At 39.5% G+C, this 21,769-nt stretch overlaps 1 protein-coding gene across 2 annotated transcripts in view; it reads left to right on the top strand.

Annotated features, from left to right (window-relative positions):
• The first annotated feature begins 3,109 nt into the window (after nucleotides 1–3,109).
• LOC130909143 (mitochondrial carrier homolog 1-like) overlaps nucleotides 3,110–21,769 on the top strand; it is a 31,364-nt gene continuing 12,704 nt past the window's right edge. For both annotated transcript variants that reach the window (XR_009061698.1, XM_057825270.1), the window contains exons 1-6: nucleotides 3,110–3,306; nucleotides 10,101–10,185; nucleotides 10,535–10,641; nucleotides 10,730–10,792; nucleotides 18,176–18,233; nucleotides 21,635–21,686. Coding sequence is in view for 1 of the 2 variants with exons in the window: in XM_057825270.1 (XP_057681253.1) it covers nucleotides 3,151–3,306; nucleotides 10,101–10,185; nucleotides 10,535–10,641; nucleotides 10,730–10,792; nucleotides 18,176–18,233; nucleotides 21,635–21,686 (521 nt within the window). In the remaining variant the exon portion in view is untranslated. The remainder of the gene's footprint in view (nucleotides 3,307–10,100; nucleotides 10,186–10,534; nucleotides 10,642–10,729; nucleotides 10,793–18,175; nucleotides 18,234–21,634; nucleotides 21,687–21,769) is intronic.

Genomic DNA, 21,769 nt, shown 5'->3' with positions numbered 1-21,769 from the left:
TAGCAAAATTTCAGTTGCAAAATTGGTGGTGTGTTTCCCACCTCAATAACATTGAGTAGTTTTTACATTACTTACAGTGGCTGCTGCCGGCTGACCAAAAACTTCTAATATACCGTAATTTCCCGAATATAACGCGCACTTTTTTCCCCCAAAATCAACTTGTAAACTCATGGTGCGCATTATAAACGGGTACATGGATGGAGACAGAAATATATATGTATTACATATATATATAAACCGATTTTTTTTCATTGACACGGCCATGTTGTGTTGAAGAAACGTATGCGGCGACCCGTTGCCGACCATTACGGTATGTGACGTCACCGTTTTGTTTCGGTAATACTTCACTCTAATCGGCCACATGATTTCGTCTGTGTTAAATTCTGCTTTTTTCACTCTTCATAAAGCACAGAATTTAGTTTCTTAAACTCATTTGAGTCGACGTTTATTGCAGCTCCGCAATTCGGACCATAACAAATGTAAGGACACACACTTCCTATGTCCGTCAACTATATCGGTCCCTCGGGAAACTCAAACCCAAATAACAATAGTTCCTTTTGTTACTGTCGAGTTGACAGCTATGAGCTCTCACGGATTTCCGACTTACGTTCTCACTTTCATTTTACCGTATCAATCCATGGAAGAAACATTTATTCATCATGAGGAAACGAGCAAGTTATACAGCAGCCTTTAAAAGAAAAGTCACATCTGTTTTGTTTTCTCCTAGATTCTGGTAAGTTGGAGAAGTTGTCAAATCATATTATTACCGTAAATATTGTCAGTTTACGGTAATGTTTTGAACTACCAATGTGCTATGCTTGTGCTGTGTTTCACCAGTCAGTAAAATGACATCTCTGTATCTGTACACAAGCTCTGTTTTCTTCTCAAATTAGGGTGCGCGTTATAAACGGGTACAATAATTTCCCCTAGATTTTACAAGTAAATTTGGGGTGCGCATTATACACGGGTGCGCCTTATATTCGGGAAATTACGGTACCTCCTCTTTGAAGGGGGTGGATGAGGCGGCATGTTGGCGACATGTTGTATTTTTGTCAGGTCAGTGCGTGTGTGTGTGATCAAGTCATCAGCCAATCAAACGTGAGTTTGTGGGGGGGGAAACGGACCAGCACATTCAGCAAGTGAAAAAGGCGTAAATATAAGTCTGAACATAATGAAAATAATTCACTTAATAATGGTAGGGTCAGTTGTATCCTTACAACATATGGGAAGGCAATCTAAATTATCTACCGTATAGAACTGAACTGAAAGTTGCTTAAAAGTTGGTGGGGACAATTTGACCATCCTGAAAAGTTGGTAATGTTATGTCCCTACCGTCCCTATGCAAACCTACGCCCTTGGCAGGCATCTATAATCAGAAAACACAGCCTTTATAGAGCAAGTGACTATTTTTCGCCATTTTTACAAGCAATTTTTCCAAATCAAAAGGAAGTTATCTGATATCATCAGGAAGTGACCACAAAATACCCCCAAAATCAACAGGAAGTTACCTGAAATGCCCCCAAATCAACAGGAAAGGACCTAAAATGCTCCCAAACTAACAGGAAATTCCTTAATATCAACAGGAAATGACCTGATATCAATAGGAAGTTACCCTGTAGTGATAAAGGCCGAAACACCCTATGACTCGTCGACCCTACAACCACACGTTTTTCTTAATTGTCTGCATCTTGAGAGATTAACAGTCTGAAATATCAACAAATCTTAGCTGCCTCTTACATTCCTAACCATAAAAAGGGACAAATTCTGCAGCAGGATGGTGCTCCGTCGCACACTTCAATCTCTACCTCAAAGTTCCTCAAAGCAAAAAAGATCAAGATCCTCCAGGACTGGCCAGCCCAGTCACCAGAAATGAAGAGGATGAAAGAGGAAGCATGGAAGACGAAACCCACGAATGTTGATGAACTCTGGGAGACATGCAAGACTGCTGTCTTTGATGTTCCTGATGACTTCATCAATAAATTGTATGAATCCTTGCCGAAGCCCATGGAAGTCATACAAAATATTAAATTTGGATCTCACAGAACCACTACTTAATTTGCTTATGTTATGTAACATATTTTTGTATTTGAAGTACATTTTTTGTTCAGTTTTCACACTACTTTCTGTAGGCGACAAAACTTTTGTCTTGCCAAAATTTGACCTTTATGTCTTCATTAAATAAATCTTTTTTCAGTGAAACAAATATATTTTTGTACATTCAACATCATTTGGGAGGGTCTTAGCTTTCATATGAGCCATTTCTGAGACCAATTGAATAATTAAAAGTCAGGTTATTAGCAATTATTCCAACAAAATGGATAAGCGACAAGACTTTTGTTAGGGACTGTATGGTATGTCAGGCAATGGTTGGGTTAACATTGTTTTATAGTTAATGAAATAATGTTGACAAATAGTTGATTTATGATTGACCGGGAAATATAATTGAAAAGTCAGTGAATTATAGATGAGCGGGTCATTTGCTCGAAAACATAACATTGAATCAGCGTTGTTCCAATATTATTAATAATCGAAATGACTTTTAGGTTTTGTAAGGATTTCAACCTTGAAACAACATTAATTGAGGGTGCAAAAGTGACGTTGATTCAACGACATAAGATCAACAGCGGAATGTTGAGCCAACATCTTTGCAATGTCGGTCTGCTGTCTGGGATGGTTAGTTAAATTAGTTGGCTGCCATTGTCATCTATTACTGTCTAATTTTCTGATGGTTTAGCTTGAGAAGAGGCTGATAGGTAGACATGAATTCTATGGTCTGTTTATTTATATATATTTTTTTTTAAAAAGTGAAAGGATGGTTTAAATATGTCAAATATAATTTAATAATAAACAATAATTAATTGGGACATTTTGTAGTGAAAAGTCTGACATTTGGAAAATGCTCCCAGGTGCTCTAATTGAGCTATAGTTGATAAAGCGTAAAGTTGGATTGGATTTAATCGGTCAATAAGAATGTAAAAATATGATTTAATTTGGGAGATTGGACATACAGTATTGGAAATTTGTCCTGGAGAAGGAACTTGTCTTGAATTCATTTGAACCTGTCAATGCGGAAATGACTACGTCATAGTTTTACTTTGAAAGCCTGCGTTTACTTCCGTCCATTTCCCGTCCAGGCAAACCAGCTAGCAAATGATGCCTTCGCAGGGGAATATTCCCACTCAGGGAGCCGATGTGGAGCAAGACGAGACACCGACGGGCGCGGATATGGATGCCGCTATTCTGCTGCTGGGAGCTGGGATGACGGCTGCCACACATCCGCTGCTTTATGTGAAGCTGCTAATACAGGTATTGTTAGCCGATGGAGCTACGCTAGCGAGCAGTCACGTGACTGGACCATGTGACCTCTAATTCCCTACAAAATATGACGTCCCGGGACATCGATGGCGCTCAGTGCTCGCCATTAATTTTAATGAAAAAATACATTAAAAAATACAAACAGACACTGTTAGAGCGGCGGGGGGTGCTATAAAACGCGCATATAAATAAGAGAAAATATCAGCCAGGTGTACATGGAGCCAAACATTTCAAGTGTTCGTTCATTTGTTGCCATCCCCTTCCACTCCAAATGGATTAGACATCTTGCGCCTTAATGGCAGACAATGAGTTAAGCTGTGTACAGATAGTCCCTGGGTTATGAACGAGTTCCGTTTCTACGCTGGCAGCTTAACCCGAATTTCTGCGAAAGTCTGAATTAACCTTTGAAGTACCCCTACAGAATAACTATCCAAAAAGTCCAAAAGTATTGTATTTATAGTAACTAATTTGCTCCCAAAAACGTACAAATACGTTCTGTTTTTAATTGTTTCAGTGTCCCAAAGACGTATTTATACATCTTTTACGTTTTTTTTCATAAGAGACATCTCTGGGGAGCTCCAAAGCACAAAGCTGAAAATCCATTTTAAAGCAATAAAACTGGCCACTGGAGGGCAGTAGCGCATTTGGTAAGACCCGCAACCCGATTCAACGGCAACGAACGGCCAGGCCACACGGCCGGGGCGCCGGCGGAAGGATGTCAGGCGCCGGACAACCAAGCAGAACAACCGAGAGGATGCCAGGCGCTGTAAGACCTTGCAGAACGACCGGGACCACCAGTGCAACAGACAATGTCGTTGAGTCCGTGCTGCTCGCCGAGCAGACCCCGCAGAGACAAAAAAAAAAAAAAAAATTCATCTTTATGAGACAGGCAGCGATGAGGGAAAAGTTAGCCCGGCTGTCGCGGCCACAGCAGCGTCATCTCAGTTATGTGTAAATAAATTGTTACTTTGCTATCAAAAGCTCTATTTTTCTTGTTGTTTATGTTATTTTGTAAAAGGAAAACATTATTCAGATGTTTGGGATGTAACTAAAGCAAAAAATAGCTGTGTTAAAGTCAAAGATGTTTGAAATGTATGCTTTTACAAAAAGCTCAATTTCTCTTTTTTTCATCAGAAATTGGAAAATTGCTCAAACTAAGCTATTTTCTAATGCTGATTTCTAAAGAATGGAAAAAGATATTAACTTATTTTTTTCCTGCTGAAAGAAGAGAGTCTACTCTTTCATTTGGTGGGTTCCGTGTTTATATAGCAATAGAACAGAATTTTCTGTGGGCTTTACAAAATCAGTCAAAATCCAGTAAAACATCCGGGAGCGAAGAGGGTTGCACCGCTGAAAATGGCGGAATAGGAATAGGAGTGAATGAGTTAATGATGGTGAATACAATGCCCTCTGGTGGCAGCGTTAGGTCTGGCTGGACTGTCGCCTTGTATCACCAAAGTCTGAGTTATGCTCCTGCGTTGCGGTGATGGCGAATTTACTATGGCGTCAATGAGCATTCGATAGTTCTGCGATGAGGGAACGTGTTGCTCTGTAATTCACCGCCAAGCCACTAGAGGGGTGTGGCGTTGTGTTTGTACGGTTTTGGGGCACGCTTGTCGACTTCCTCTAGTTTAATGGAGAAAAAATAAATAAAGAATGCAATATGGAATGGTTGAATGTGGATCTTCAGCTCATCAACATTAAATAAATGTTGATCATACAAATGTTGAGGCGCAGGCGACGTAGAAGACAGTTTCGAGGCGCTCTGTCCGACTTTTGATACCGCGCAGAGTTCTAGCCTCGGGTGGAAACCAGCAAGCTGTGGAGGCTCCTTTCAAACTGGCGTCGGTTTTTGCGTCCAGCGTTTTGTCCGAGGTCTGCAAAGCCTTCTAGCCCGATTTGTTTGCCTTGTCCTACAACCAGCCAGCGGGAAGCCATAGCAGATTTCTGGCGGCTATGGAACCTCCCAAACTGCACTGGAAGCCTTGATGTTAACATTATCATAAAAGCACTGAGGTACTCTCAATCATTGATGATGTACCGCGTGTGAACTGTCTGTTGTTGAAAATTAAACATCAAAACAACTCTTTTGACACCAAACCTGTGCTTTATTCTTCATATACTTGAAGTGTGACACGTAAGTCCCAGACTCACAGTAAACATATGTACACAATAACTGATGAAGTGCACCAACCAAAAATACAACATAAAGTGATAAAAAGCTGGCAGTTTTTGGCCGACTGGGTCACCGCTCTGTGTGACCGTTCGATTCCGAACACACACATACTTGTCTCGGTGGTTCTTCCATTTTTTAATTCAATCGCTGGATGACCTCCAGCCCCGTATTTTTAGCAGTCTCCTCCAACAAATTGTTTGCCATTTGGCAATCTTCATAACGTCTTGACAAGACATTATAGAAGTTGTCGTATTTGCTCTTTGTTGATACTTTTCGTTGTCTTTGGCCATGTTTGACAATGGCGGTGATTTCGCACTGAACCGGAAACAACAGGCTGAACTCTGAGCGGACCAATCACAGTCCGAAGTCACAAAATTCTGGAAGTGCACGTCAGGCTACGGCGGAGGGTCTTCCTTGACGGCGCGGATCTGACGCGGAAGCATAACTCTACCTTAAGAAGCAGACTCGGACGTCTGACATGGATAAAGGATACAGTGGGGAGAACAAGTATTTGATACACTGCCGATTTTGCTGGTTTTCCCACTTGCAAAGCATGTAGAGGTCTGTAATTTGTATAATAAGTCCTCTTCACCTGTGAGGGACGGAATCTAATACAAAAAAACAGAAAATCACGTTGTATGATTTTTAAATAATAAATTTGCATTTAATTGCATGAAATAAGTATTTGATACATCACAAAAATCGAACTTAATATTTGGTACAGAAACCTTTGTTTGCTATTACAGATACCAAACGTTTCCTGTAGTCCTTGACAAGGTTTGAACACACTCCTGCAGCAGGGATTTTGGCCCACTCCTCCATGCAGATCTTCTCCAGATCCTTCAGGATTCGGGGCTGCTGCCGGGCTACACGGACTTTCAGCTCCCTCCATAGATTCTCTATCGGGTTCAGATCGGTGACTGGCTAGGCCACTCCAGGACCTTAAGATGCTTCTTACAGAGGCACTCTTTAGTTGCCTTGGCTGTGTGCTTTGGGTTGTTATCATGCTGGAAGACCCAGCCGCGACCCATCTTCAGGGCTCTCACTGAAGGAAGGAGGTTGTCAGCCAAGATCTGGCGATACATAGCCCCATCCATCCTCCCCTCAATACAGTCCAGTCGTCCTGTACCCTTGGCAAAGAAGCAGCCCCAAAAAATGAGGTTTCCTCCTCCATGCTTCACGGTTGGGATGGTGTTCTTGGGGTTGTACTCATCCTTCTTTTTCCTCCAAACACGACGAGCCGAGTTTGGACCAAAAAGTTCAATTTTGTTCTCATCCGACCACATGACCTTCTCCCATTGCTCCTCTGGATCATCCAGATGGTCAGTGGCAAAATTCAGACGTGTCTGGACATGCACTGGTTTCAGCAGCGGGACCTTGCGTGCGCTGTAGGATTTTAATCCATGACGGCGTAATGTGTTTCCGATGGTTTTCTTCGAGACTGTGGTTCCAGCTCTCTTCAGGTCATTGACCAGGTCCTGCCGTGTAGTTCTGGGCTGATCCCTCACCTTCCTCATGATCAGTGATGCCCCACGAGGTGAGATCTTGCATGGAGCCCCAGAACGAGGCAGATTGACCGTCAACTTGAACTTCCATTTTCTAATAATCGCCCCAACAGTTGTTACCTTCTCACCAAGCTGCTTGCCTATTTTCCTGTAGCGCATCCCAGCCTTGTGCAAGTCTATTATTTTATCCCCGATGTCCTTACACAGCTCTTTGGTCTTGGCCATTGTGGAGAAGTTGGAGTTTGTTTGTTTGAGCATGTGAACAGGTGTCTTTTATACAGGTAACAAGTTCAAACAGGTGCAGTTACTTCCGGTAATGAGTGGAGAACAGGAGGGGTTCTTAAAAAAGAACTAAGAGCCGAAATATTTACTAGTTGGTAATGTATCAAATACTTATTTCATGCAGTTGAATACAAATGTATCATTTAAAAATTATACAATGTGATTTTCTGGATTTTTGTATTAGATTCCGTCCCTCACAGTTGCAGAGAACTTATGATACAAATTACAGACCTCTACATGGCTTGCAAGTGGGAAAACCAGCAAAATCGGCAGTGTATCAAATACTTGTTCTCCCCACTGTAGGTGCTGTAAGTCGTTTCAGCTAATATATGTTTGTGTATGCATTTGTAATTAAGTTTACAGCTACAGTTTGTGGAGGTACGTGTGAGTGATTTGCTATGAGAATTGCAAACACGTGACCATTCGTAGGGTTTAAGATAGCGGACTTTTGTTAGGCAAATTAGGCCAATTTAATCTACTAAATTTACATATTGATCAGACTAGACGGACGTTCGAACACCAATTGTTTCGTGTCAAGCTTTTTATTATTAAAATGCGTGTCGTTTTGAACATAAGTGTACATGTGTGTTGCAGCTTTACAAATTGTCAAAAGTAGAGGAAGTAAAAAGCTTCCAAAAGTACAATTCCATTGTTTGCTGTCTGTAAAGCTGAATGACCTAACGTTTAGTGAGGACAGAACATGTCATGTTAATAATGTTTAAAAAAATAAATAAAAAGAGATACTGTGAGGTACAAGAAGGTACTGTTTATGCGACTAAAAAAAGAACAAAAAATGACTGGAGACAAAATGGCAGACGAGACTCCAGCATCTTAAAGTCGAAATCGCGTAAGTCGAGTACGTCGTAACCCGGGGACTACCTGTTGTGTATGACCAGCAGTGTTGGGAATAACGCCGTTATAAATAACGCCGTTACATAACAGCGTTATTTTTTCAGTAGCGGGGGAAATCTAACTAATTATTTTTTCCGCTGTTACAACGCCGTTACCGTTACTGACGGTCAGAAGCGGTGCGTTACTTACTCTGAATAAATTGAAGAAACTACCAGCCGTAGCGAGTCTACTCTGCTGTTTGTCATCCAAGACTTGGGGTGCGTTCAGGTTGGAGAATAGTGCACATACTTCGGTAACACTTTATAATAACTATCCGTTTTACTAGTTAATAGATCATTAGTAAACTGTTGATAAATGATTTATTGTTGATTTGTGAAGTATTTGTTAACAGTTTGTTAAGCATTTACAGGGTGTTCCAATATGGTTGACCCCATTGTAAATGCCCATGCTAGTTGATGGATCTTAATAAAACTATTATACACTTTATGTTGAAGGTCATAAGTTTTATTGGTTAAATATACAAAGAAAAGTACAACTATTTGTTGGTTCTATGGCAGATTTTCATAAATGTGTAACATGAGCGCTGCCTGCAAAATGCCATATCAAAATGCCTTTTCTTTTGACGTGAACGGCATTTCTTAACCTGAAAAGATAGAAATGTCAAACGTTACACACAAAAACTTGAAACGTTTCTACACAAACTGTGTTTCAGGTTAAGAACACCCTGTAAATGCTTAACAAACTGTTAACAAATACTTCACAAATCAACAATAAATCATTTATCAACAGTTTACTAATGATCTATTAACTAGTAAAACGGATAGTTATTATAAAGTGTTACCCATACTTCTTATGACTCCAGGCTGTTTGTCCCAGCTCATTCAATTAGACAATGCTTTCCAAAGCTTGCTAACGTTTCTGTGTTTGCTACACCTAAATGCTAGCCTTGTTCCCATCCCCCACGTTCAACCAGCAAGAATGCTGCTTCCATCTTGAGGACGGCAGCCGCTTTGAGGGTGACTGGAGGAGTAGGGGGACGAGGCTACCTGAATGCACCCCCTGGATAGATGTGATGGAAGTGATTGTGATTGGCTGAGGGTTAGAGTCATGTGTCATGGTAAGCCAATCAGAGCCGGTGTTTTCACACACAAACCGGAACGGGGCGTGCGGCAAACGCACACACGCAAAACAGATGCAGAGGGATATGATGGCAGAGCATTCAGAGAAAAATATGTCCTTTACGAGGTGGAGATATAAACACTATTTCAAGTTGGTCGAAATTAAAGGAAAGAATGTGCATGTAAAGTGTAATTTATGTCCCGGGGCAAAGCTTTTGTCGACATCTGTGCTAAGCAATTCAAATCTTTTGAAGCACCAAACAGCTACACACGCTACCACAAAGCTAGCGGCGAAAAATCTTACTGTTTATTTTTGTTGCATTTCAAGTATAGAATAAATCTGTTGCTGGTGAGGTGCAATAAATATTACAAGGGTTTATAACACAACTACCTGTCTGTTCTTCTCTATTCAACTGACTGGAATACTGCTCAGAAAATTTCAGATTCTTTGACATACAACAACTTCTTTTTAAAGTAACGGAAATAGTTACTTTGCCTGGTAACTAGTTACTTTTACTATAGAGTAATTCAGTTACTAACTCAGCTACTTTTTGGAAGAAGTAGTGAGTAACTATACCTAATTACTTTTTTAAAGTAACGTGCCCAACACTGATGACAAGGCCATGAAATCAATTACTTAACAGTCAAGTGTGGATGCAGTAATTTGGTATTAGAAGGAAAAAAAAAACACTAATTGTGTATTTTTTCCAAAAAGCGTGGTATCCGTACAGTGTTGATATCAACTGAATCGGTATCAGGAGCCATAAAATTGGATCAATGCACACTAGTCTCGTGTCAACAAACAAGCCAAAGCAAGTCGAACCAATTCATTTTCTTTCATTTTCTCTGAAGGTGGGGCACGAACCTCTTCCACCAACTGTAGGCACAACTATGTTTGGAAGTAGAGTGTTATACCTGCCTGGCTTCTTCTCCTATGGTGAGTTGTACTTCAGCAGTATGGTAAGTACCGGTAGGCATTTGCCGGTATGAGATTTTGACGGTATGATAACCTTGAGCAAATATACCGCGGATTCAGTATTGCAATTATAGCTCAAAAATCTACAGCAGATAGAATAGCGTCACTGACAGACACAGCAACAACCACTTCTCAATGCCACTTCTGGCTGCATTTTTGGGACATGAAAAATAGCGAAAACCGTACCACGGTATGGCGGAAAATTTTAGTGGTTTTGAAATCGTGACGTTTTCATACCACGGCAAACCTTGAAACCGGTGTTTGGTCCATGCCTAATGGTAAGTTGATTTCTCAACCATGTTGTTTGCAGCACGCCACATTGTTCAGGTGGATGGAAAGAGGGGACTCTTCCGTGGCCTGTCACCACGTATCGCATCTATTGCAATCTCCACTGTAATCAGGACCAAAACTAAAAAGGTTAAGGAGGACTTGATCTCTTGTCAGTTTAACTGAAAGAAGTCGCAAACTTCCAATTGTCCATTGTCTTCTCTTTGTCCTTTTTAAGACTGCGGAGCTTGTATCCAAGAAAGACAACACACAAACTCCTCTGAGGAAACTAATGAAAGAGGTGAGTAAATTTATGTCTTTGCTAATACTTGCCTGCGATTAGTCGTCTTATCGGCAACATACAGTTGTGGTCAAAAGTTTACATACACTTGTGAAGAACATAATGTCATGGCTCTCTTGAGTTTCCAGTTATTTGTACAACTCTGATTTTTCTCCGATAGAGTGATTGGAACAGATACTTCTTTGTCACAAAAAACGTTCATGAAGTTTGGTTCTTTTATGACTTTATTATGGGTTAGCAGAAAAAGTGATCAAATCTGCTGGGTCAAAAATATACATACAGCAACACGAATTAGCAATTTCTTGTGAGTGATTATTGACTTGAACAATTATTGACTTGAACAAGTCAGGAAAGTCACTTTGAGCCATTTCAAAGCAGCTGCAGGTCCCAAGAGCAACAGTGCAAACAATTGTTTGTAAGTATAAAGTGCATGGCCCTGTTTTGTCACTGCCACGATCAGGATGAAAACGCAAGCTATCACCTGCTGCTGAGAGAAAATTGGTCAGGAGGGTGAAGATTCAACCGAGAATCACCAAAAAGCAGATCTGCCAAGAATTAGAAGCTGCTAGAACACAGGTGTCACTGTCTACAGTCAAGTGTGTTTTGCATCTCCATGGACTGAGAGGCTGCCGTGCAAGAAGGAAGCCCTTGCTCCAAAAGCGGCACCTTAAGGCTCGACTGAAGTTTGCTGCTGATCGCATGGACAAAGATAAGACCTTCTGGAGGAAAGTTCTGTGGTCAGACGAAACAAAAATCGAACTGTTTGGCCACAATGCCCAGCAATATGTTTGGAGGAAAAAAGGTGAGGCCTTTAACCCCAAGTACACCATGCCTACCGTCAAGCACGGTGGTGGTAGTATTATGCTGTGGGGCTGTTTTGCTACCAATGGAACTGGTGCTTTACAGAGAGTAAATGGGAAAATGAAGAAGGAGGATTACCTTCAAATTCTTCAAGATAACCTAACGTCATCAGCCCGAAGATTAGGTCTTGGGCGCAGTTGGGTGTTCCAACAGGACAATGACCCCAAACACACATCAAAAGTGGTAATGGAATGGCTAAATCAGGCTAGAATTAAGGTTTTCGAATGGCCTTCCCAAAGTCCCCATTGAGAACTTGTGGACAATGCTGAAGAAACAAGTCCATGTCAGAAAGCCATCAAATTTAACTGAACTGCCCCAATTCTGTCAAGAGGAGTGGTCAAAGATTCAACCAGAAGCTTGCCAGAAGCTTGTGGATGGCTACCAAAAGCGCCTAATTGAAGTGAAAATGGCCAAGGGACATGTTACCAAATATTAGCGCTGCTGTATGTATATTTTTGACCCAGCAGATTTGATCACTTTTTTCTGTTCACCCATAATAAAGTCATAAAAGAACCAAACTTCATGAATGTTTTTTGTGACAAAGAAATATCTGTTCCAATCACTCTATCAGAGAAAAATCAGAGTTGTAGAAAAAACTGGAAACTCAAGAGAGCCATGACATTATGTTCTTCACAAGTGTATGTAAACTTTTGACCACAACTGTACATCTGGTCATTGATTTTTATATCATAGTCTTCATAATGTATTCGCTATTCACTGCATTCGCTATTCACTGCATCATGCCAAGGGGCCAGCCGGCCGGCCGGTCCCACGCTCCGCTTCATTTATTAGCAGTCGGTCACGTGCAGCAATCTCTCGCCGGATTTAAGTTGAAAAAGTACTGCATTCAAACAGGAAGGATTGTCTCAGGAGTCATTTGTTCGAGGATTCAAGGTAATTATAATTTTTTTCGTGCCACACAAGCATTTTGAAACATTGTGACCAAAAAAAAACAATGGGAGAAATTAGCCGCTAAAGCATTGGGATTATACTTCACAATATTTACGTAAAATAACCAGCACCTCCGCGACCCTCATGAGGAATAAGCGGCATGGAAAATGAATGAATGAATGAATGAACTGCTAACTGCCCAAGAATCGAGACTGTTTTACGTCCATATCTACAAAGAATTCAGGGATTTAAGCATTTATTCACAAGAATTTTCAACGCAAAAAGTTCTTTGTTGTACTAAGAGGGCCGCCACAGTGACTTTTTTAAAAGACTATCAGCACATTCGACATATTTACGTAAAATAAAAGCTAACTGCCCGTTTTTTTGTTGTTGTTGTTGCTTTTTTATCAAGAATCGAGACTGTTTTATGTCCGTATCTATAAAGAATTCAGGGATTTAAGCATTTATTCACAAGAATTTTCAACGGAAAAAGCTCTTCGTTTACATATGGCTGCCGCTAATTTGCTTACTAAATAGCATCATAGTTCACAATATTTATGTAAAATAAATGCTAACTGCACGCTTTTTTTTTTTTTGCTTTTAACCATGAATCAAGACTGTTTTACATCCATATATAAGGAATATATATATATATAGATATATATATTAGGGCTGTCAAAATTATCGCGTTAACGGGCGTTAATTAATTTTTTAAATTAATCCCGTTAAAAGATTTGACGCAATTAACGCACTTGGCCCAGCTCAGACAGATTTAAATGACAGAGGAGTGAAAGGCCCACTTGTTAATTGTGTTTTGCGGAGTTTTGCTGCCCTCTGCTGGCGCTTGGGTGCGACTGATTTTATTGTGTAAGTAATTATTGCCATCAAAAATGGCGGGCTACAAGTTTATTTTTGATTGAAAATTTTACAAATTTTATTAAAACGAAAACATTAAGAGGGGTTTTAATATAAAATTCCTATGACTTGTACTAACATTTTTCATAAAGAACTACAAGTCTTTCTATCCATGGATCACTTTAACAGAATGTTAATAATGTTAATGCCATCTTGTTGATTTATTGTTATAATAAACAAATACAGTCCTTAAGTACCGCATGCTGAATATATATATATATCCATCTTGCGTCTTTCCATTCCAACAATAATTTACAGAAAAATATGGCATATTATATAGATGGTTTGAATTCCGATTAATTGCGATTAATTACGATTAATTAATTTTTAAGCTGTAATTAACTCGATTAAAAATTTTAATCGTTTGACAGCCCTAATATATATATATATATATAAGGAATTTAGGGATTTAAGCATTTATTCACTTTAATTCAATTTTCAACAGAAAAAGCTCTTCGTGTTTCCACTTGGTCAGCTTCGACGGAGATAGGCCCCCTATGGATCGGCTCCGCGCCCCGTGTGCCATCGATACATTTTGAAGTCTATGGTTATATTATTCTCAATGTTTTCCATCGCCAAAGCAGATATCTAATTTTGGTTTGTTCTAGAGATAATTATCTGCTTAGATTATATATTCTTCTTTTTTCCTATCATTTCTTTTTCTTTTAATATATTATTTAAACGTAAATAGAATAAAAATATAAGATAAATTTCCTTTTGTTTTTTTTATTGGAACATTAAAAAAAGTGCTAAAATCAAATGTTTATCAATTTCTTTACAGAATATATTTACTGTTTTTTACCTTTTTGTCTGTTTAAGTAAACATAGATTATTTACATTTTCTCTTTAATAATAAAGAAAACAATTACAGATTAAAAAAAAGATCATTTAAAAAGTAATCATGAACAGATTTGAACTCATTCATACAGAACTCCTAAAGGAATATCGACAGAAATAAAAGAAATTTAAACAATTTGGTGCGCACTATGTGGTGCGCACTAGAAACTATCTGGTGCGAACCAGATTGTTTCTTGTGTGTTCTGAGAGAATGTAATGGTGACGATGTGCAGGTAATGCAGTAATATAATATATAATATACTGTAGCTGAGTCCAAGATTGAAATAAAGCTTGACTAAATCCTGCATTATAATTTTTAGCGCGTCAAAACTGCTGGTGTCCGATGTGCGCTTGCAGTTTGTGGCCTATAAAAGGGAACTTTCTGGTGCGCACCAGATTGTTGCTAGTGCGCACCACTTACTATCTGGTGCACACCACAGTGTTTCTAGTGCGCACCACATACTATCTGGTCCATTTTTTAAAACAGATACCGATATTGACAACTTTTGCTCCTCAAGGCCGATACCGATACGATAACCGATAATATACAGTGGGGCAAATAAGTATTTAGTCAACCACTAATTGTGCAAGTTCTCCCACTTGAAAATATTAGAGAGGCCTGTAATTGTCAACATGGGTAAACCTCAGCCATGAGAGGCAGAATGTGGGGAAAAAAACCCAGAAAATCACAATGTTTGATTTTTAAATAATTTATTTGCAAATCATGGTGGAAAATAAGTATTAGGTCAATACCAAAAGTTCATCTCAATACTTTGTTATGTACCCTTTGTTGGCAATACCAGAGGCCAAACGTTTTCTTTAACTCTTCACAAGCTTTTCACACACTGTTGCTGGTATTTTGGCCCATACCTCCATGCAGATCTCCTCTAGAGCAGTGATGTTTTGGGGCTGTCATTGGGCAACACGGACTTTCAACTCCTTCCTCAGCCCGTGGCATCAAAATGATAACAAGAACGGTGAGCAAAAATCCCAGAACTACACGAGGGGACTTAGTATATGACCTACAGAGAGCTGGGACCACAATAACGAAGGCTACTATCAGTAATACAATGTGCCGCCAGGGACTCAAATCCTGCACTGCCAGACGTGTCCCCCAGCTGAAGAAAGTACACGTCCAGGCCCGCCTGCGGTTTGCTAGAGAGCATTTGGATGATCCAGAAGAGGACTGGAAGAATGTGTTATGGTAAGATGAAACCAAAAAAGAACTTTTTGGTAGAAACACAGGTTCTCGTGTTTGGAGGAAAAAGAATACTGAATTGCACCATACCCACTGTGAAGCATGGGGGTGAAAACATCATGCTTTGGGGCTGTTTTTCTGCATAGGGACCAGGACGACTGATCTGTGTAAAGGAAAGAATGAATGGGGCCATGTATCGAGAGATGTTGAGTGAAAATCTCCTTCCATCAGCAAGGGCGTTGAAGATGAGGCGTGGCTGGGTCTTTCAGCATTACAATGATCCCAAACACACAGCCAGGGCAACGAATGAGTGGCTTCGTAAGAAGCATTTCAAGGTCCTGAAGTGGCCTAGCCAGTCTCCAGATCTCAACCTCATACAAAATCTGTGGAGGGAGTTGAATGTCCGTGTTGCCCAACGACAGCCTCAAAACATCACTGCTCTAGCGGAGATTTGCATGGAGGAATGGGCCAAAATACCAGCAACCGTGTGTGAAAAGCTTGTGAAGAGTTACAGAAAACGTTTGGCCTCCGTTATTGCCAACAAAGGGTACATAACAAAGTATTGAGATGAACTTTTGGTATTGACCAAATACTTATATTTCCACCATGATTTGCAAATAAATTCTTTAAAAATCAAACAATGTGAATTTCTGGTTTTTTTTCCCCCCACATTCTGTCTCTCATGGTTGAGGTTGACCCATGTTGACAATTACAGGCCTCTCTAATATCTTCAAGTGGGAGAACTTGCACAAATAGTGGTTGACTGAATACTTACTTGCCCCACTGTATATAGAATTTTTAAATGTATATTAAGTTTTATTAACTTGTGTTTCTGAACACCTGTAGGTCAAAAATACCAGTGGTGGATTTAGCATAGATTTGCCTTTGACCTCACCAGAATTTTCATGTTGACATGAACGTTATTGTAATGAACAAAACAAAGACGAGTTTTGACTTCAAATAAAGTGCCCATACTTAGTTTTTTCGAATAAATATAATTTGAGTCAATCACAATCAATCAGTCAATATCATTGACAATGTGTTCCCCTGAAAAATGAGCACTGAACTAAAACATAAACCCAACAGGTATTGTGCTTTGTCAGGAGAAACATTTGGTGTAACAGGAGAGGAGGCTTTTGCGGTCTTGGTCCATGAAACAACTTTCTTAACCTTGCAATTATAGGACAGCAAGCCTATCAATAACCAAAAGGCCTCTCAAGAACTTGTAAACATAACACTGTTAAGTGCAAACATTTGCTAATTGCCATAGTAAGGTTTATCACTCAGTAAATACGGCCTCTAGAACTGTAACAAAATTTTGCATACTGGGAAAACAGGAGTGGAAACAAACACACACATCCCAATCCACTGACACCATCCCAAAAATATTACCGTATTTTTTGGACAATAAATCGCACCTGAGTATAAGTCGCACCAGCCATAAAATGCCCAAACGAAGAGGAAAAAAAACAAATAAGTCGCACCGGCGTATAAGTCGCATTTTTGGAAAATTTACATGATAAAATCCAACACATAGAACAGATCTTTCATCTTGAAAGGCAATTTAAAATAAAAATACAATAGAGAACAACATGCTGAATAAGTGTACAATATGATAATTAGTGCTGCAACGATTAATCGATTAACTCAAGTATTCGATTAGAAAAAAATATTCAAATGAAATTTTGTTGCTTCGAGTATTTGTTTAATTATAGTGGCGTTGTAATGGTTTATTTTGAAAGTGTTTACATTTAGTTTATTGATTAGGGTGGATACATTGCCCTCTGGTCTGCCTCATTTCACATGGCTGAATCCAACTGCCCCCTGTTAAGATCAACGTAAGCTAAGTTTTTGTTTGGGCTAATGTTTTTTAATGCATTCGTAATTTAGTTTATATGTATATATAGCCGTTTTTTGTGGAAATATGAGTCAGAACCATTTGTTACAACCATTGGAAAAAAATGTTAGCATTTTATAGCATTTAAGCTAGCGGACTTTTGCTATGTAAGTTAGCCAATTGTTCTTTTGTTGTACGTAGATTCTCATTTATTAATTTTTTTATACCGTATGAGGCTCAGTTTAGGCATTTTTTTTTTTCATGTTCCTTATCCGATTACTCGATTATTCGAACTAACTGGTTCATCGATTAATCGACTACTAAAATAATCGGTAGCTGCAGCCCTAATGATAATGTTACATGATGCATGAACAACAAAATGCGAACGTGGCCGGTATGTTAACGTAACATAGCTATTAAGAGTTTTTTTTTCAAATAACTATAGCGTAAAGAACATGCTAAAAAGTTTACCATACCATCAGTGTCACTCCAAAACACCAAAATAACGTGAAAATGATATAATAATGTGTTAATAATTTCACACATAAGTCGCTCTAGTGTATAAGTCGCATCCCCAGCCAAACTATGGGAAAAAAAAAAACCTGCGACTTATCGTCCGAAAAATACGGTATATATTATCGGGCCGATAAATAATGTTAGTAGATTTATTGGGATGACGTCATAATTCCTATTATCTCATTCATTTTATCACAGCGCAGTACTTTATTCGTATGTAAATAAATTGGTTGAATTATGAAATTTACCTCCGTTTCATCTTTGTTGCGACTTGTTTTACCACAACTTTAGTGAAAAGTGTCCTCTTCATTCTGTTTGTGTTGTTTAGACCTCTCACGAGATGCTCATCCAGTGCCTGTCCAGAATAGCAACTCATCCTTTTCACGGTAAGACAGAATGACAAATTAAATAAAAAATGGTTGTGTATTGCCAGTTCTCTCATGATAAAGTATACTTCATATAAGTCATTGTTTACACTGTTTTCTTTGCATTTCTCACTGTGGTTTTAGGAGGTTTGCGCACCACAAAGAAAAAAAAAAATTCTTCCATCACTCTTGGTTTTTATTGGATTGTGAAAAAGATCAACCTCTTGTTGTCGTAGCTTTTTGCATCCAATAGACCCTACTCACCAACGTCACAGAATGACGTGTCGCTGTATATTGTCCGTCAGTGTTTATCCGTATTCTCAATGGTTTCAATTTGTCGTGCAATTTATCGTACAATTCGTGGAAGCCCCGGTGCTTTCAGACCCTGTAAACTCATTGGATGCGTTGCATAAAAGGCGTTATGTGGAAAAGCTTCAGTCTATCCATTCGCCAGATCCATATTTGATGCCTAAATCGATATTTTTCGACCCGCTGTCTTCGCCCTCTCTGCCTGACATCTGCAACCCTGATATCTACAACTATCTTGTCCACACAAAATCAGCCTATTCTCACGAAAGTTTAAAAACTTTAAGAGCAGCACTCTAAGCAACATTACCCTGTGTGACCCTTTACTTCCAATTTTCTAAAATGGTGACAATCAATAAAAAAAAAAGTTGACTGCGATGGCCGACGCTTCAAGGATAGGTGGATATTGGACTATTTCTTCAATAAAACACGCAACAACTTTGTCTGCCTCATTTGCAAAGAGACAGTCGCTGTTTTCAAAGAGTTCGATGTGACGCAATATTACCAAACAAGACACGCTGACATGTACGACAACATTACAGGGAAGATACGCAGCGAGAAATTATAGCAACTTGAAGCTAGTTTAATTTCACAGCAGCAGTATTTCGCAAGAGCCTGAGTGTCGAAAGAGAACGCCACAAAGACGAGATTGTTGAAATTATGAATTAAAAAAATTATAAAGCAAATGTGACACACAGAAGGGCTTGCTAAAATTTGTTTAAATATATTGTTCTATGTAAATCAGCCAAGGTAGCCCCCCACATTTTTACCACACCAAATCTGCCCCTCCTTTGCAAAAGGTTTGGACACACCTGTTTAACTTCTTTCACTTGGTACCAGCTAAATATTATTCAAAAAATAATGATGGTGGAAGAAATAAGCATCTTGAATTTGAAACTGTATGTTGTCGGCGATTAGCCTCGCAATGATCTTAATTGTGGTTGTCAGCCCCAAACCCTCTAAATATATATTAAATGCATCTTACCAGATATAAAATGACTACTACATAATCTGTAGTGATCGTTTGGTGCCCAGTTTTCTCGTCGAATTGCAGCAGTCCATCTCGCTCTCCTCTCCGGGTCTCTCGGAATACGGTAGAACTTCAAGTCTCTCCGTCTATCTTCTCTGTTATTGCAACCAACCGCCACACACGCCTTCACCATTTTGATTATTAATGTTAACGAGCAGAAAAACACGCCACAATAGGAGGAATTTACGTAGCAGTAATGCTTGAACCCGACGAGCTGACGGACAATATGGCGCGGAGGCGTGGTTGTGACGTCATATGAGTAGGGTCTATAGATGACGTTACGCTAAAGGGAATGTCACTTCATGGTCAACCAATATTGATCCATATACACTGCTGGCCAAAAGTGTTGGCACCCCTGCAATTCTGTCAGATATAATGCTCAATTTCTCCCAGAAATGTTTGCAATTACAAATGCTTTGGTTTTAATATCTTCATTTATTTTTTTGTAATGAAAAACATAAAAGAGAATGGAAAAAAATGAAAGCATTATCATTTTACACAAAACTTGAAAAATGGGCCGGACAAAAATATTGGCACCCTCACCAAAATCATGTGATGCTTCTCTAATAGTGTAATTAACAGCACCTGTTACTTACCTGTGGCAAATAGCAGGTGGTGGCAATACACAAAACACTTGAAGCCAGTTAAAATGGAATAAAGTTGACTCGACCTCTGTCCTGTGTCCTTGTGTGTACCACATTGAGCATGGAGAAATGAAAGAAGACCAAATAACTGAGGACCTGAGAAACAAAATTGTGAGGAAGCATGGGCAATCTCAAGGCTACAAGTCTATCTCCAAAGACCTGAATGTTCCTGTGTCTACCGTGCACAGTGTCATCAATAAGTGTAAAGCCCATTGCACTGTGACTAACCTCCCGAGATGTGGATGGAAAAGAAAAATTGATGAGAGATTTCAACGAAAGATGGTGCGGATGGTGGATAAAGAACCTCGACTAACATCCAAACAAATTCAAGCTGTCCTGCAGTCCAAGGGTACAACAGTGTCAACCCATACTATCCGTCGGCATCTGAATGAAAAGGGACTCTATGGTAGGATACCCAGGAAGACCCCACTTCTGACCCAGAGACATAAAAAAGCTAGGCTGGAGTTTGCCAAAACTTATCTGAGGAAGCCAAAAATGTTTTGGAAGAATGTTCTCTGGTCAGATGAGACAAAAGTAGAGCTTTTGGGTAAAAGGCATAAACATAGAGTTTACAGGAAAAAAAACGAGGCTTTCAAAGAAAAGAACACTGTCCCCACAGTCAAACATGGCGGAGGTTCTCTGATGTTTTGGGGTTGCTTTGCTGCCTCTAGCACTGGACTGCTTGACCGTGTGCATGGAATTATGAAGTCTGAAGACTACCAACAAATTTTGCAGTATAATGTAAGGTCAAGCGTGAGAAAGCTGAGTCTCCTTCGGAGGCCATGGGTCTTCCAGCAGGACAATGACCCAAAACACACTTCAAAAAGCACCAGAAAATGGTTTGAGAGAAAGCACTGGAGACTTCTAAAGTGGCCAGCAAAGAGTCCAGACCTGAATCCCATAGAACACCCGTGGAGAGATCTGAAAATGGCACTTTGGAGAAGGCATGCTTCAAATCTCAAGAGACCTGGAGCAGTTGGCCAAAGAAGAATGGTGTAAAATTCCAGCAGAGCATTTTAAGAAACTCACTGATGGATACTGGAAGTGGTTGTTCAGGTATTTCGTCTAAAGGTTGTGCTACCAAGTACTAGGCTGAGGGTGCTAATACTTTTGTCCGGCCCATTTATGGAGTTTTGTGTAAAATGATGATTTACAAAAAAATAAATAAATCTTTTTTATTTTTTCAAGAAAAATAAAATGAAGATATATCTAACAAAGTATTTGTAATTGCAATCATTTTTCTGGGAGAAATTGAGCATTATCTGACAGAATTCCAGGGGTGCCAATACTTTTGGCCAGCGGTGTATAAGGCACATCTGATTATCAGTCACACTGTGCTTTTGAGAAAATGGAAGGCTTTTAGGTGCGCCTTTTAGTGTGGAAAGTAAGGTGTAATATATATTTATAAATTTGTTTATTGAAGACTCTCCTTCTTCTGCCAGTTATGTCGGTGCGTTGTATGGCCCAGTTTGTTGGCAGAGAGGTGAAATACAGGTAGGACTTTCTTCATCTGCATTTTCATTTCACATGCTAACTAGAGGAGTTCCAAAATATCGATTATTACATGCATCGCGATT

Source organism: Corythoichthys intestinalis, chromosome 2, assembly GCF_030265065.1.
Source record: "Corythoichthys intestinalis isolate RoL2023-P3 chromosome 2, ASM3026506v1, whole genome shotgun sequence".
Classification (NCBI taxonomy): Eukaryota; Metazoa; Chordata; class Actinopteri; order Syngnathiformes; family Syngnathidae; genus Corythoichthys; species Corythoichthys intestinalis.
The sequence above is the reverse complement of the archived record's forward strand: the minus strand, read 5'-3'. Positions and strand labels throughout refer to the sequence as shown.